The sequence below is a fragment of the mitochondrial genome of Carica papaya (genome assembly GCF_054855325.1).
Source record: "Carica papaya mitochondrion, complete genome".
NCBI lineage: Eukaryota > Viridiplantae > Streptophyta > Magnoliopsida > Brassicales > Caricaceae > Carica > Carica papaya.
This window is the reverse complement of record NC_012116.1, coordinates 40,001-57,500: the sequence shown is the minus strand read 5'-3', so window position 1 is coordinate 57,500 and position 17,500 is coordinate 40,001. Positions and strand designations below refer to the sequence as shown.

At 45.9% G+C, this 17,500-nt stretch overlaps 2 protein-coding genes across 2 annotated transcripts, besides 4 other annotated features; both read right to left on the bottom strand.

Moving 5' to 3' along the window:
• Positions 1 to 10,980: 10,980 nt before the first annotated feature.
• On the bottom strand, positions 10,981 to 11,829 carry ccmC (cytochrome c biogenesis C). Its single transcript is given in 1 exon segment — positions 11,104 to 11,829. A coding segment is annotated over 1 exon segment (726 nt).
• Positions 11,000 to 11,085: a sequence feature (t-element for generation of 3 prime mRNA terminus; see PubMed ID 17488843; probable chloroplast origin; anticodon loop is expanded).
• Positions 11,830 to 15,768: 3,939 nt separating the features above from the next.
• Positions 15,769 to 15,827: a sequence feature (atp9 fragment).
• A 435-nt stretch (positions 15,828 to 16,262) lies between these two features.
• Positions 16,263 to 16,389: an inverted repeat.
• Positions 16,390 to 16,500: 111 nt separating this feature from the next.
• Positions 16,501 to 16,656: a direct repeat.
• Positions 16,584 to 16,868, bottom strand: rps19 (ribosomal protein S19). The gene has a single exon. It carries the CDS (start codon positions 16,866 to 16,868, stop codon positions 16,584 to 16,586), a length of 285 nt encoding a protein of 94 aa, YP_002608187.1.
• Positions 16,869 to 17,500: the final 632 nt, after the last annotated feature.

Sequence of the window (17,500 nt, the reverse complement as noted above, 5' to 3'; positions counted from 1 at the left end):
TGAAAAAAAGGTGGGCGACTAGGGGGGAAAGAAATGAGAGGGGCATATTCAGGTTATCGAGAGCGATTTAGGATTACTCTATTGAACATCCCCTTTCTAATATCTTTCGTAAAACGCATTGGTAGAAACTAACAAAGACTAGAGGGGCTCCTGGTCTGTATGCAGTAGTAGATTTCCAATTGGAATCGAGGAAATGGGGGTTGCGGGATAGGGTGGGCGCCCCCCAGAGCCCTCTTATAGAAGTAATATAAGGGAATGAATAGCTGTGAAACGAGCTGCGGTGCTCTTTGCTTATGTTGCACCACGCCGAATGAAAAAAACGATTTCAAAAAATGTCTGGGGCCGGCGTCTCTCCTCTGTCAAGTAAGTTAATTAAGAAGTGCAGCGGGTGACTTGCTTTATTAATTATTGAAAGCGCGGCTAACGTTGTAGCTTTACAAATAGGGAAAAAGAAAAGTGTGTTTTTGTTATGCGGGACGAAACCTTTGTCAAGTTTTGTTGAATAGGCCTAACTCGAATAACCAAATATAGGTTCCGGCTTGCTTTTTTCCGGGTTCCCCCTATGACTTCGTTGGATAATACCGTCGGTGCTAACTTCTCTCTGCCTAGGCCTAAAGCTGTTGGTTTGCCGCGTTCTGGCTCTAAGTCTTTTTTCGAGCACCATCTATCTGGAGTTGGAGCCATATCTAATGAAGAACCCCCTTACTCGTGGCAAGGGCTTCCTTGGTGTCAAAGTTTTGAGATATGCGCTTAACGTTCAAAATCTTTGGAATGTTTTGGTGTTGGCTAGGCCTCGATTCCCCCGCTCTCCCGAGACACTTTTCCCGCAGAAAGGTTTGGTTCATCTTCTTAACAAACGTTTTTCACGTAGTGGTCCGCCTAACACTTTCCGTCATTCGCAGTTGGAGCTTAGTTGTGGTCTTGTGAAAACTAATCATGTCTTTCTCCCTTTGTCTGATATCCTTTCAGTACTTATTCCGTGTCTATGTTTAGGTTGTGGGTTGTATTGGGATTCCTTGCCTTGGCTTTTTGAGCTGCCCCTTCCCGGTCTCATTACGGAAGCGCACAGTAATTCCTCTGGTTTTTTCTCGGGTGTTGAGTCGGGTCGCTTATGGGGGATTGACGCGAACCGCTTATGGGCTTCTCTGAATGTGGCTACTGGAAGTACTCATTTTTGGCCTGCCGATACCTCTTTAGTAGATAATACCCCTTTCATTTCTGAAGTACCTAGGGTGAGTGAATCTACCCCCCCCCGGTGCTCCTACGTATAAGTGTTCTCATTCCATGGCCTTTCTGGTTGGAATGCTCGTTCTGGCTCTTGCTTAAACTAATGCTGCTGCAACCCCAGTTCTTCCAGCTGGTGGGGTAGGAGCATAATAGCAGCATTTCGAAGTATAAATCGAATTACTACAATTACACCAACTCACCTTAAACCATTCTTCCGACTTCCTCCCGTTTGAAAAAACTTCCTTATGCCTTATGTTAAGAAAGTGAGAGCCGAGTCTTTCCTTTGATGGAAGCACGAGGTGAGCTGCAAGACTTTCTTATCTTCCTCTATGCAACCGAGAGTCCTATTGGCATATCGGTCTTCGGTTGTATATTAATTCAACGAGAAAGGCTGGCTAATGGAAGTACTTACTTAGCCTACCGAGCCTATCAATAATAGAGAGGCGGGCGGAGAGCCAGCTAAGCCATATTTACCGAGTAGAATGAATGTATGTGGATTGGACGGCAGATCAGGGCAAGTTAAAGAGCATGTGAAAGCAGAACTAGTACAAAGACCCATAAGAGGGCTTGAACTAGCGAGATAGGCTCAAAAATCGGCAATTGAATTGAGAAGGTTTTCCGCAGTTGACCGGGAAGGGCTAGCAGAAGAGGCTACGGAATTCGCACACTAGTAGCGAGACTTTGACAATCAGACTAAACAAGGAATTGACTGAATAGGACACGAGCGGTTCAAGCCTATGTGACCAATGCACTTATGCTGCCTTCACTCAAACACTTTCAAAGAAGCAAGGGATGAAGGGGAAGAGTTTCATACTGAAATCGATGAACTAAGCTAGCTTCACTCTTAAACTACCTGAACTAGAGGAGCGGTACGAGCTACTAATAGCCTGACTACAAAAGAAAGGCTATTTGAGATCCTTTTTCAAGGTTTGGAACGCATTCGCTTACACACAAAGGAAGGGGAACTCATTCCAGATATCGATTAACTGCTTGCCAACCTATCCCTAGACCGACGGATTGACCTGCTGACCCCGCTACTTCATTGACTTCACGGACCTTGCTTTGATTTCAATCACTGACTTAACCAAATAGATAGTTGTGGTGAACGAGACGACCGTCCCTACTCGAACCGGAAAACGTTGATTGACCGTTCCCATCGTGACCCAGTTCCTTTGTTTGCTTGTGCGCGTCTTGCCTATTCAAAATACGAGGTGAAAGAGAGACGAGTACGAGGTTCATAACTTCTAGACAAGGGGATTCATATAGGCCAATACGCCTATTCCGATTATGACGATTGCGATTGAAGCTCCTGCTGGTGTATCTGGTCTTTCTCAAAAGAAAAGTTCCTCTTTTCGGAAGAGTCACTGTGACCGGAACTTCAAATACCGAGTTCGGTTACTGATGCGATTTCGGTTTAGGTTGCTGTCCCTGCGCTAGCTGCGGGAAGTGTGCTGTTGACTTCATGATAGTGACCAAATACGAAGTAGTCTTCTTTCGTTCTCTTCTCTTCTTTTTTTTTAGGGCCTTTCTCGCTGGGCGAGCGCACTTTACTAATCTAATAGAAAGGGGTGGACGGGGTCAACTCTTCTATCTTCCAATTCCCTTCTTCACTTAATAACTTACAGAATGACTGCCAGACTGACAGTCAAAGAGACAGACCGACTGCTCTATCTATAACTAGGGATGAGCTTTCGACCATATTCGGGATACCTCCACCTTGAATTCATAACCTGCATAAGGAAGACCTGAAACTGGAGGACAGGCGGATGTTCAGTCTTTCCACAGTGAGCTCGTCGCGTCTTAGGTAAGGGAATCTTTATTCACCAGGAACCACCACTAGATCAGGAGCAGGATCCCCTCCGGGCAAACAAAAGAAAGAAAGCGCATTCGTCAGCTATCCACCCTGCCCGTAAGCCATATCGATCTATTCATATAAGAAAAGAAAAGAGATCTCTTTTCTTTCTATACGTTTGTTAACTTAACCAGTGGGGCTTCCCAACATCCAAGAGAAGCGTTAGTTGATCGGTCTACTGAACCTGGCTTTTGAACTCGTCATTCCGGGCGCACTCGATTGACCTTAGCTTATGGTCTAGGCCTCACATTCGTCTCCGTCTCCAACTTCCGGTCATCAAGGAAGAACCTGAAAAAGAGCTCAAAGGCATTCTTCTTTTTGTTGGTTCATAGTCTACACGGGGTTCTGGTCTTCTGACTTTATGTTTCGGAGTCCATTTGGATTTTCGGGAAACACTTTTTTGTCCAGGTCGAGTGAACTAAGAAAAGGTAGCGCTATAGGGTTCATCTGTGTTGAAGTGCCATCTGAGTACTGATATTCAGCCCTCCTTGGGGTAACCACCAGGTAGCCTTAGCTTGTGTAACTTCCGCTCCAGAAATGAGAGTCAAGCTGTGAACAACGAAAAAAAAAGACACATTGGGACGTCGGGGTGGGGTGAATTGGAAGGCGTAACATACTCCATGTGAGCTAGGGGGAATGAGAAAAACACTTTTGAGTTTGGGGGCATAACATAAGAAGGCAGGAGTTTACCCTTCTCTGCCAGTATCATTCCCAGTAGCTCCATGAGCCGACGGTTTATTCAAAAAGCTTAGATTTTTTTGTAGTTCCCATGGTTGCAGGTGGAGATGAATCACGACAGCTTTTCACTCCACCATTGGTATGGACGGAGCTCCCTATAATGGTATATATACCACCCGCCATACCGGAACATCGGCCAGTAATCGTTTTGAAGTTCCGGTGGAATCGATCCAGAACCATTCTGAGCTATACCAATCGATAGCGTATAGAAAGGGCTTTGCTTCGTCTTGGTATAGTAGGTAGAGCCATTTCTTGTCTTTGAGCCTTAGATAGATAACTTAACTGGATAAAATCAAACGATTCAAAGAAGAAATAGGAAAACGAAACGAAAAGCTCCAACTGGATCAATTGGAACTGGAACAAGCTATGCTACCTTTGGCTCCGCCAAAGTTCCGGTTTCCGGTTCAGGGTCAACTAGAGCTTGGTCAGGTACTAGAACTACGAGTTCCTTTCTCCCTAAGAGTCGAGTGGCTTTTGCTCTTCCTATTTCGGGGTATATCGGTAAAGATCCTCCTCTAATACGAATTTGTAATCTCCGCTTCTTTCTACCAAGGAGATTCTTGATCCTAGAACGGAAATTCCAGACTTTGGTTGGTACGCGCATCCTTTCTTCAGTTGGTGGGGCTAAGCCAATAGCAGACATTCTTTTTCAAAAGCATAGCTAAAAAAGCCCTTTCCCCAGGAGGAAGGAAAGAAAAACCACTATATATATGTAGGTTAGACGAGAAGTTCTTGTATACCATACCTGTGTCGCCTCATAAACTCCCTTTCAGGGTCAATACCAAGAGAACAAGAAGAGTAGGAATGATAGGTCAGTGCCCCAGTTCTTCCATTCCCACGTAAGCTAATGAAGGTTCGGCTCGCCTGTCTTTGAGAAGGGCGGAAATTTCTTATAGAAAAGCTCGCGGTTGCACCTTGTCTAAGAGGTGAGGCTTTCCTACCATGAGGGATGGCTGCCTTCCTTGAGAAGACCAAGGCAGCCATAGTGGACAGGAGAAGCTGCTCACTTTGATAGCCCTAGTGTATGCACTCAAGCAAAGTAGACGGCACACGTCACCAAGCATACCGCCAGAGGTTAAGGGTTCATCAGCGAATGGAGTTAGGCCCATTTCCTAGCCTAGTTTTAAGCAGAACAGCACCATCCTGCAGTCCACCTTCTCAGGTAAGCTTCCGAACGGAATTTTTGACTTCGAATCAGATTCTTTGGTTACAGCTTGATTGCTGGACTCCTCATCCTTCTGATCTTTCTCCATCAGGTCATCTTCTTCCGCCAAGCCTTCTGAAAGCTCATCAGAAAAACTCCGCTGACGAGGTCTGTCCCTTCTCCAGCTTCTTGCGGTCTCTCTTTCCAGCTTGACCTTCTGCTGGATATCTCACTGTCAAGCCGATCTCTGGCTTTGATTCCACCTCAAGCTGAAATTCGCTTTTCACTGAAGCCTTCTTCCTCAACAACCTTCTCCTCTGGGTCCTGGATAGCTTCGGTGACTGGACTTCTACAGATGTTCCCTCTGCAGGCTTTTTCTCAGACTTGGACTTCTGTACCACAGGCACCCACTGACCAACTGGTGGCACAGGTACTTTCACAATCTTCGGGGAAGTTTGGCACCCCCCTTAAGAGATCACAATTTCATCAATAGGGAGTGGGAGTTGAAGCCTTGCTCTCTCAAATCAGAGAGAAGGAGTGGAAGGTGGTCCGGTATATAGAATGATTCTTGCTTAGGAATATCTAACACATGTGGGTTGCTCCTCCATAGCAAGAATGAGATCCTTACCTAAGAACTTGGGATGAAGGGCTTGTTGAATAAGACTGACTCCTTTTATGGCTTACAGAAAAGGTGCTCCCAAGCTAGATAGAGATTCGCGTCCCCAGAGAGAGTCATTTGATTCAAAGACTGAATGCGCTCTATGCAGCCTATGAGAGAATGCCCCACTAAGGCAGTAAGGAAGATGCACGATCAAAGGGTGGCAGCCCTAGCTAACTCAATCCAAAATGAGACCGAAGGAGAGGCGAAGAAAGGGAAAGGCTACTCCCGGATATTAAAGAGCTTGCAAATGGAATAGAACAGAGAGCTTGGCTTAGAAGGGGACTTCGGACATACCTTTTGTAAAGCGAGATTCTACAGCAGAAGGATCCAACCGGGAGGGTACATATTTCAACCAATGCTGTCACTATCTGATTAGCCTTCGTAGCAATTCTGCCTTCTTCTGGAAAATCTTTATAAGCAACTTGTCGAGCTAGTTGACTTCCAAGACTTCACCACAAACGAACTCTTCTTTCTCTCATTCAAGCCCGATCATCCTATCCTTCTTTTTCACTGGATGAAGTTACTTGGCGCTGTTCTGATAACACGAGCTAAGGGAGGGTTGGTTTCACTAAAAGGAGAAAGGCGCATAGGATCAGATCGCTTGCTCATACACCACAGCGGGCACATTGACTGGCTTACTCCCAAACATAGAACAAAGATTAGATTCCTGATTATTTCATCGGGGAAAGGCACGAACCCTTCTCCTATAGTACCTTAAATTCCCTTTTTTCTTAAGCTTGCTCGAGCTAGTTCTATAGATTCAATAAGAAGATAGAGCCCAAAGACCCCTTTCATAGGATTTCAGAGTTATAGGATCAAGAGCGAGGCCTTAAGGAGGGCGTTAGTGAGTTCTAAAAGGAATCATTCTCAGCGAGCGGGAAGACTTGGCCGGAGCGCAAGGAAAGAAGGGTCGAAGATGCTGGCAACAGGATGTGTATAGCGTACCGAGCCTAATAGGCTTTCCACTTCAATAGCTCTACTCTCTCTCTTCATTCTGGAAGAAATGCCGGTGAGTAACGGACGAACATGTGGAATCGTCTGTCTAGCCTTATAGGAAGGAACGCTAGTGAGGCTGCCCTCATAGAATGGGATTCGGACGGAAAAGCCAGAATCCTATGTGTGCTAATCCGGGGCTTTTGGAAGCATGGACTGAGGTCAATCAAAGAAATCGGCGCTGAACAAGACTAAGTCGCCGCCAATGATTGCTTCAAGGTAGCTATATAAGTCATAGCTCGAGGTTGAGGAGTGACAAACTCTCCAAAGAAGAAGGGGGTGTAAGGGAGATGCATTGGTAACTTGACTTGGGTATACATAGAGGAGGAGGGAGGACGGGCCACTGCCATAACTTAAACCATGCCTTGCTTATTCAAGCACTGGGATTATTGAGCGGAGAAGCACTTAATGATAAGTGAGATGAAAAGGGAATTCACTCAGGAGGCGCCTTCACATGGCATTCTAATCGCTCCAAGAAGCCAGTAAAACAAGCACTCAATTGCGGCTTACTGCTCACCTTTGAATCTCTTTCATAAGAGGTTTCTCGAAGGATCTCCATGATGGATGGTACATGGATAGCCGAAGAGCGTGCAGAACGGGGTCTTGCTATAGAGAGCCTACGGATCCTATCAGTTTAATAGATAGGAGAGGGAGATAGTGAACAGAGGTAAACGATCGACTGAGCATGAACGACTCGCTGAGCAAGAGTTCGTTTGTGGTGAGGTCTTTCCGATCAGCCTACCCACAATGAAGCCACCATGACTCAAGCGATATAGCTGCCTGGATGCGTTCCCTTTTGGAATGGGATTGATTGCAGCTTGTTGTTGATGAGAGTCGGTTAGTTTCTTCGAGGTGAGGACGCCTGTGCCTATCTCTTGAATCCGTCTCAGTCTTCTTCTTCCCTCAGCCCTTGACTCACTCGTTGCCCCTTGATTCTAAATAGTTAATCTAGCCTATACCTATAACCCGATTTGCTCGAAAGGAGGAGCACTCTCTCTTGTGTTATATCTTCTGTTAAAGCCCTTTTTCCAACAGTCCTTGCGTTGATGTTGTTAAAATACTTGTAGGATTGAGCTGATTGAATGACTCTTGGTTAGAGATAGGGACCCCATTCAAGGATTGGATCCATGGGTTGGTTTGACCTTCCTATGGTAGAGCAAGCAAACTTCCATCATTCACAGACCTCACCAATCGCTAACTCTTGTGATAAACGCACAAGGTATATAGCAGGTGTACCATTTTGGCCTTTTTCACTCCCTCCTCCTCCCTTCTGTCTAAATACTAAGTAGCATCCTTAAATCCTAGCTTCATGAGGGCGTAATCACTCTTTCATCACGCTCACTGGGATCTCGCTTTTGGAATAGAACCCTATCGCGAATAGGAGAGGGAGCCGTTCTAGACCAGATAAAGCCCTTTAAATTAACCCCTTGCTTGCTCCTTCCGCCTTGGAGCACCGCTTGATTGATGATAATGCCACCACCTTGCAACTAAGAGATGGGTAAAGCCATTCTGTGAAGAGAGAGGGCAACTCTACCACGGAGTCTCTCGCCCAAGAGTGGAGTTCCGAATAGCTTATTGGGAATCAGAGCCTTAGCCTTAGTCTACAATCATTCCTGAGTCTCTCCTATTTCCTATTCCTATTCTAGCTGGGATATTCGACATCATTTGTGCTTTTTCACCTAAGCCTTCCTCTTTCACTAAGATTAAGGAAGGCTTTAGACTTCTCCATCTTCCTCTTCGACTCTGGCAAGTACCATTGCTCTCTATCTCGTTGGGTAGCGCCCCGCTGCTAGGGTACTGCCTAGTTAGACTCCTTCTCTCTCTATCTGTGATCCTTCCTACACTTGTATCCCCCCTAATCCTCTTCGCATGATTGATTATTCCCATCCACTGACCTCTTCTTAGAGAGAGCTACGAGCTTCGCTTTAAATGAGCTTAATCGCTCTCTTTCTCGCTAATATAAATAAAAAAACCAAACCGAAAAGAGGCGTAACTCGTGTTCTAGCCCCTTTCAACCGCCTTAACTAAAATGCGGCATTTCTTGGTACGAGCAGCTGGAATTCTTGACTTCCTTCTCGCTGACTTGGGATTTCGAAACCAATACTATACTAGACGGTTGGCCGTCATATTCTCATTGACGTTTGGGGTATAGGGTGCGGTTGACTCTTTCCTTTGTTTATGCCTTAAGTCAGGGTCTACGAAAGGGCTATAAAGATTCTTAGCCGTAGGACCAGAAAGAGGATTAGTACCATTCACAAGAGTCGACGAAAGAGGCTAATTACGGTACCATGGACCTGGGAAGACAAGAGCTCGTTCATCAACGAATTCATCAACCGAAGAAGCGAGTTCCCAAAGAGCAGAGCAGACCGGGGCCGAAAGACTTCCTCTATCCTATTATGCAGTTGGTGGTTACTGCTAGCGGGCAGGTGAGTAGTCGCCTAGGCTGACAGGGGAGGAGCGAAAGCCAAATAAAGAAAGGAAATCGAAGATTGTGCTGCGAACGAGCGAGCCAAGGCTATCTTAATAGAAGAAAATGGCATGATTCAGTAGATGGGACGTTGAGATTGAGGGCCCGGAAAGGCAATGAGAATTGTTGAAGAGGGATTCAAAGAAAGTCAGTCCCTATATTAGCCCTCCCCAGAGGCAGAAGCAAAGGTAACTAGAGCGGAGCAAAATCCATACCATTCATTAAACCGGAGATCGTGCTATTTGATTTATTAGTGCGAAATGGCCACTGAACTTGTTTGACGAATTTACCGCGTATTCAGTTCAGTATACGAAGCATTGAAAGCATCCGACTATGGGTATCTATATCTCCTCGCATGCCCCATTGTCTGAAGCCTATCCCCTAGTCCTTACCGGTCTAAGCGAAGTCTTTCGTTTTTTGGACTAGGTCGATGGTCTTGGTAAGTCCCATTGTTCATTGATCTCCCCAATGCGAGGTGGGTCTGTCGGGCATGACGTGCTTGTGCCTCTCCCTGTGAATCAATAATAGATAGCAGCTAATCTAGTTGATCCCGTATAGGCGGAGGTGAGGACGGACAAAGCGGGGGCGAAGCCAAAAAGAGTTTCTTATATAGCATATCAAAGTCCAAGTTTCAGTTAGACCGGGTATGAGGCAAAGCCTCGAAGTGGTTTATCCGGGCTGGTTGAACCAGTTTGCCCGAAAGAAGCACCAATAGCATAATCCAATCGCTATCATGGTTGGAGCATAGATAGCAAAGGTATGGGTAGAGGTCAAATGCACACATCTACCAGGTAGGTGAAACTCTCAATCCATATCCGGTGATCCCTACCTCTCTATCCACAACCGACCCATCTCCTTTCAGCCGGGTAGGCTGATCGATCGAATTCATTCATGGTTGCGAGTCTCTCACTTCGAACATGGGCGAATGCTTCTCCCTCTGATCCATCCTTCCCATTCGCCGAATGATCTGTATAATCGGCATTCGATCGACCGGAAACGGACTAGGCGTTGGTTATTCCTTCCGCCCGCGGGCTATTAGTCTCAGTTGCATGATTAGATAACCTATTTTGGCACAACTCTTTCTCTCCCCCGGGATACTCGCCCGACGAACTCGACATTTCGCGGTATTCGAATATAGGTAAACTACTATCCTCTCCGGGCCGCCCTGAAAAACCCGTAGCAAAAGCTTTTAAAAAGCTCTAAGTCTTTCAAATTCTCCTGAATGAGCAGAGCACCATTGAGAGACAAAGATGTCAAGCGGGGAATGAGAAAGAGAGATGTTAATGATGAAGGAGGCGTCGGGACCGGGCTTGGATTCACTTACCGAATTTGAGTGGCTCCATGTCACAGCCATATAGCTTGTCACAACTCAACACTTCTTCAACCGGAACTTCTCCTTACACCGGAGAGAGAGAAGGCTTGATCCACCCACCACATGGAGGGATACCAACAACCAGGTTTAGCAACTAGAATAGGAATGGCGGGCCAAAGAACTTAATGAGCTCTGACTTTGCTTCTGTTGGTAATAGTGATGGTGCGGGGTCGGGGGATGGATACTAGTACTGGGACTTATTCCGATGCGAGGAATGCTCCTACCCCTCTAGGCGCTGTCTCCTCGTCTATACCTATAGTACTTCTGCCTCCGGAGAATCTTCTATTGAAAATGGATGTGGATACGCGCGTGCGCCCATACCAACCTGGTAAGGAGACTTGCTATATAATCGGAGGGGGTGCTGCCCCACCGACGTGACCAAGCTCTTCTCCTCCTTTTGCAAGGCCCTAAGGGGCCTTTGACTGGCGAGTGAAGAACGATTGGATGTTTTGAACGAGTGTTGAGCGAGTGAAGTGCCCCATAAGCTATAAGGGCGAGCTATATGTAACAATTTCGTGAGCAGCAATTGAACTGAACGTTCCAAGTGCATCCAGCAGGAATCGAACCTACGAATTTCCCTCTTTATTAGGTTGGTATAGGTTGGGCGCTTTAACCATTCAGCCATGGATGCAAAGCAAAGAGACTCAGCGAGTGAACTAGGTTTTGGTATTCCTTCTCGAGCTTCAATTTCTTCCGTTAAAGGAGATTCGAGAAAAGATGGAATAGGAAGACGTGTTTCCAGAACAAAGAAGATACGGGTTGAGAAGGGGAAGTTAGCAAAGTTAGACAAGATTGGAATGGGCATAGGAACATGTATTGATGTACCAGATCGGCTAATGCTCCCAGGTTGATGCGATGTATTCCACCAGTTGACTGAAGACTTGATTATTGGTATATCGATCGGTCCAGCACGAATTGAAATAGAAGCCGGTTCGACAGGAAGCTTTTGAAAACGCAGTGCACCCAGGTAAATAAGAAACGAGATGAATACAGAGGTTAAACGAGCATCCCACACCCAAAAGGTGCCCCACATAGGTCTTCCCCGAAACCCCCCAGTAACTAAGGTAAACAACGTAAAAAAAGCACCCATTTCTATACCGGTTCCGGAAGAGCGAAGAAAAAGGGGATGTTTTGTTAATAGGAACAAGAAAGTGTTTATAGCCGTAGCGATATAAACAAGAATACTCATCCGAGCCGCAGGAACATGTACATACGGAATACGAGAATTTCCACCTTGTTGAAGATCTAGTGGTGCTACCCGAAGACTTAAATGAATAGCCATCGCTGTTAAGAACAACCGAGACCCAATGAGAATTTGCGCGTAGCTTCTGGTCTTTGACATCAAAAAAGAAGGTTGTAATAACGAAACGGACATGTGAGAATTTGGTCCTTGCTAGTGGAACAAGAAAGACATGGATCTATATTCAATACGCAAGAAAAGGATTTCCCCGAATTCCCCCTGCTTTGTTTTCGCTCCGCTCGTGCGTGGCACTCCTTGCTCGCGGAGCGGCATACCGAAAATCAAAAAGCAGAAAAAGCCCATCCCGAAACCTTTATTAACTCAAAAGAGGGGGTTCCCTGGGGCGACACAATATTGATAGAACCTTCTTTTTCATTCTTGGACAATGAAAGACAGAAGATTTCGTTCAATATTGCCTTTCACCTGATAGTTTATGGAGCTATCATCTTTCCTAAGCTGGGTTAACAGCCGGGAAAAAGATTCATGCTTTTTCTCCCATTTTTCAGGATCAAAGCGCGGTCTATGTTGGCTGATGACCTGGGCCAAAAATGGGTCCAGGTTGCGGAAATCGAAATCCGAGCGAAAAAATCCCCGGCGGGAGATTTCGGCCTGGACCAGTTCTTCAAGGACCCCCCTTATGGCGTTCTCTTTTTGAGAGATTTGTGATTGCAGTTGGGCCTGAAAAATCGCCCTAATGCGGTCCCCCCGTACACATCCATATCGGGTTCGGGAGCCTCCTCAACGGGAACTAAGACTTCTTCCCGTGGAGACAGATTGAGGTCAATGTTCCACCGAGGGTTCGGGTTTGAGCTCGATGCGCCTGAACCCCGAACCATCTTGTACTGGATGATCTCGGCTAAGTCCGGGAAGGCGCTTACCACCCACTCATCCCACCAAAAAAGATGAATGCCCTTGGTTTGAAAGAGAATTCGAACAATAAGTAGAAGTAGCTTTCTCTTTCTTATCATTGTCTATCTCGTAATCATTCGATTCCGTCCGAATTAGCTCCTCCTTCTCCTGACGGATAAGATCGTCGTTGGTCCTTCGTTCGTAGTGGTCATTGTATAGTGAGAAAGCTCACCCCTGCCTTTAGACGAGAAAGCCCTCTTTTACATTCCCTAGACAAATCAAGAAATAGGAAATGCTACAACCCATTGTTGTTTTTTTGCCGATGAACCACTCCGGTACAACAAGCTAAAGTGACCTCTAGGCTTCGCCCCCGGTGCGTAGGGCCGATCCCCGTGTGCGTCAGAGAGGACCGGAAGGTTTGTGTTAAGCATATAGTTGGTTTTTGTCTTGTTTAGGCATTTGGTGTCCTCTCTGCCGGCCTACTTAGCGACAGAGCCACCTTCTTTGGGGTCAGTGAGGAGGACAGGACAATCCCCCACTCCGGCGGTTTCTGAGTGTTAAGAATGGATACTTCTTGGTCTTTGCCGGAATTCCGACTTGGGGATACCTTTGACCGATTTCCTGCCCCTTCATTATGATTAGTAATATGGGGAAAAGCGGAAGAGGAAGAAGCCCGAAGAATCAAAGAAAGAATTCATGAATGCAATGAAGCAAGCCAAGATCAATGGAGGGGCATCCATTCAAGTACCCACATTCCAATTCCCAATCATGGATGAGCCTCCTCTATGGATGCAAAGAACTCCTGCTCCTTATTTCATGAATGGGAAAGGAGAGAGGCCTCGAAAGCGATTCGCTTATGAATCTCCTATTGAAAGTCTGACTATGATCGCTCTGTGGTCCCCATGGAGAAGCCTCTCAGAAAGATGGAGATTGAGGCAATGATATAAGCTGCAGTAGAGCAGACCAATACGGGAGGAAACTGAGATTCAAGGATTTTAGCCGACATCCAGATGTAGCTCTGCCGGAAGGGTTCAAGATACCGAAGTTTAGTAAAGTAAATACTGTTTTGTAAATACAATGGGGTCGGCGACCCATATCATCGCTTGCTGTCCTTCTGTGGGGATTGCCGAGGCCTTGATTCCCAGTCTGGGTTCTTTTTCCACCTTTATCAGAAGTCATTAGAAGGGGAAGCACTCAAGTAGAACTCATCTCTCCCCCTTGATGCTCATCGTAGTTTTTACGATGTGATTGACAGATTCACCAGCCAGTAGTTCCACCAGGTGGAACATCCCCCAATCTCTGTGATTTGGTGAATGAAAAAATGCAGCCCGCTTTTGAATTCATTACCTTTGTTAACCGATGGAGGAATTTAGCAGCTAAAGCAAAATGAAACATAAAAGAGGAAGATGCAGTACAGATGGTTATCGATAACCTGCATGGGCCCATCAAGGAAGCAATGGTGCTAGGAGATTGCCGAAAAATCCCTCAACTCTTTGAACGAGCTGCCCGCATGCAGAGGAGTATAAAAGACAGGTCTATCACTTTCCTCAGGAACTGTTCTAATGGGGGAGAAGGCAAGAGCCAGTCAGAGAGTCACCATAGCCAAGTGATGTTTTCAGGTGGTGAAATCTAGAAGTGGGACGAAAAGAAGAGCTGTCGTATAGTAGTCTTTGTCCTGTCTACCTTGAGATTGCCCCTATCTATCAACGGGGGACCCCCCGAAAGGCGAATAGGAAGCTTCCAGCGATCTGGGATCCCACCTTTGATCGAGATGAAGGTCTAGTTTTCACTAGGAATCCCAGGGTTGCCGATCAGGTGAAGTAGTTGTTTCTGGGCACAAAGGATTCACTCGCGATTATAGGCCCGAAAAAGGGAAAGCGCACAGGTCTTCAAAAGAGACAAGACAAGGTCTTTCATTGTCCGAGCAATGGCTCAAGCATTCAATGTCAGATTGTTGCTCATCGAAAGGGGGAGACCCATTCAAAGCTCAGTGGTAGCACTCGACTTCGGTACTAGGCCTGACTAGATGTTCGGAATCTGATGACCAGATGCTCGGAAGTGAAAGAGGGAGCAGAGTACGCACTGATGAGCAGCCCGACTTAGACGACTAATGCCTTCTCCCAACCTTTTGAGGTTTTTAGGTTGAGCACAAGAAAAGAAAAAGCGAAAAAGAAGCAACTCCTTGAGCGCTAGGAGAGGAACCGCCAGATTGAGGATGAGGAGGGGGGGGGAGTATGGAAAACGATAGAAAGGTGTGGTCATTGGAGGGGGAGGAATACGAGGCAATGAAATTGTTGTTGGTTGTATAGCATAAAAGTGAAACAATAGCTTTCTTTTTCGATAGAAAGAAAATGCATCCATCTTTGTCTAGTGAAAAAGCCAGGGTATGAAAGAGCTACAGCAAAGACAAGATTGACTCATATTATTCCGTTCTTTCTTTCCTATTCAAGATGGCTTTACAGCGGGTGTGCTGACTTGACCTGAGGAGATCCGATTGCTTGTGCTTATGTACCAGTTCCTATTGCTTGCTTGACTATTCTCATTCCGATTTCGATTTCTATTGGCAGGCTATTAAGCTGGAAAAGCCTCTGAAGAAAGTCATCAACATCAACAAAAAGTGTTAGGAAAGAACTCAAATCCCAAGAGGCGTACTATTAAGGAAAGGCGAGCCCTTCATTTCATCTCTCGTCCCTTCTATGGTCCGTTTAGTCACTCGAAATCGAAAGTCACATCACGGGGAGCAAGTAAGCGTACAAGGCTTTCCGGATCCCATCGAAGAAAAAGTGCCAATCGCTGGAAATGGTATGGCCTATTTCAACACCTATCCTTCCGTTTGAAACTCTCGGAAGACTTCTCCGGTCTATAGTCATTACTAGTCTTTATGGACTTCTGGCTAACTAAAACAAGAAAGATGACCTTCTCCTGCTCGTTATAAAGCTAAAAAAAAAGGAAGGAGCGAAAGCCAGGTTGGAGAGGAACGAAAAGCCAGAACGAACTCTTGTCTTTCTTGAAAATAGGGCCACCTTAAAAGCGGAACTCGGGGAGCCCTCAGAACCTCAACCGGTGGAACAGCTTCCCGAAACAGCGAGAGAAGCCCACTACCCGCTCTCCTCTCTCCACCCCGAGGGGGGTGGCCTCGCCCTTCAAGGCTACATTCCGATTCTGATAGTAGAAAAGGCTAAAGCCCCACCTTTTCCATTATTAGAATCAGACCATTTTCTTCAGTTGGAATACGGATGAGATCAAAAAGGCCATCATTGGGGCAAACAATGCAATAGCTTCGGAAACTATTTATAGAAAGCAGTCTTAAAGCCTAATCTTTATCTTTCTTTCTAAAACGCCCGAATCGGTCTTTATTAAAGCTCAAAATTTAGCTTATTAATATGAGTTCTTCGTTTGCTTTTTGTAGTTCGGAAATTCTTCTCGCTACCCCTCTCATATTCGTGATAGAAGAGCTGTTGCCTTATGGAATCCGCTTGTTGGCGGATTGATTCTCGGAGTTGGGCCTCTTTGAGTCGGCGCTCCCCTTCTGCAATCGCTTCTCGGAGCCGCCGTATCTCCTCCCCGTACATGTGAATTAGTCGGGCGTTCTCTTCGCGTAGACGTTGCCTTATGGCTTCCTCTTCTTCCCGTGGGGCCGAGGCCGACGTGGAGGCTGGCTCAGCCTCCGCAGCAGGAGGAAAATGGAGATCGAACCGCGGTCGCTTCGAAGAGCTGGCACCGCTTCCATCGCCTCCGAAAGGAAGAGACTGTTTTTCCATCATAGAAAGCAGAAAATCTAAGTCAAGGTAAGGTGCCACCCAATCTACAAAAAAGGAAGATCAGGGATACAAGTAATGCTCCAGTCAAAAAGTTCCTTAATAAGAATCTTTTTTGAGGTTTTGATAAAAAATATCAAAAGAAGAAACCATAGTTTCTTGATGAAATTAGACCAATTCTTTTTGTTTGGCCCTTTTTTGAACCAACTTGAATCTGAACTACGATTCAGATCAAGTCTTACCGAAATCGGATTTCCTTTGCGTGCCATATGCCCTTAGACTTTACTTATTTCCCTTAATTCTTCCCGGTCCACTATTTGTTCTCGAAAGTCTTCGTTTCCGTGTAGAAGCAAACTCTCCAAATTTATGACCAACCTTTCCTTCAGTGATCTTACAACGAACAGGAGTTTTTCCATTGTAAATTCGTACGGAGCAATTAACGAATTCCGGCAAAATAGAAGATCTACGTGACCAAATTTTCCTGTTCAAAAGAAGATCTCTCTTCTTCTTCATTCTCAACAGGAATGCATCAACAAAAGTGCCCTTCCATATAGATCGTCGTGGCATGAACTCAGAATTTCTTCGCTTCGATTCCGCCCTACTTCAATTAAAGCTAGCTCCTACTCCTCCTCCTTCTCCTCCTTCATCGTCGTTGGTCCTTTTGACATAACATTCTCGGCCGCTCACGAGACTGACTCCCTCTCTTTATTTATACGCAATATCTTTAAGTAGCAGAGTGACTACTGATTTCTGCTCGTAGTTCCTCTCTCGTTAGTGTACTCGTGGTACTCGGTAGTGCGCTTACGGCGTGCTCACACCGGTCGACTACAAGGCCCATGCCTTGCTGCAGCAATGACAACAAGGAGACGAACCGTGGTAATCTTAGCAACAGGGCTGAACGTCTCCTCAGAATCCTGCCCATATCAAATTTGAGAGTGAACCTCTTTGCCACTAAGCGAGCACCGGACCCCTCCTGTCAACCCCTTTAGAAAAGCCTGATTTTGATTCGCAAGTCTTAGAGATGGGCCTGCCCAAGACTTTCTTCTTTTTCATTATCCATCCATGTGTGTGTGTGTTTTTTTTAATTTCATGTTTACCAATGATTATGAAAAAGGTAAAAGACGCTGTTAGTCACAGAGCCTTAGACCCGAGCCGCTGTAACTAACAGCGCTATTTCTGGAACACGGAACTCCGCCCCC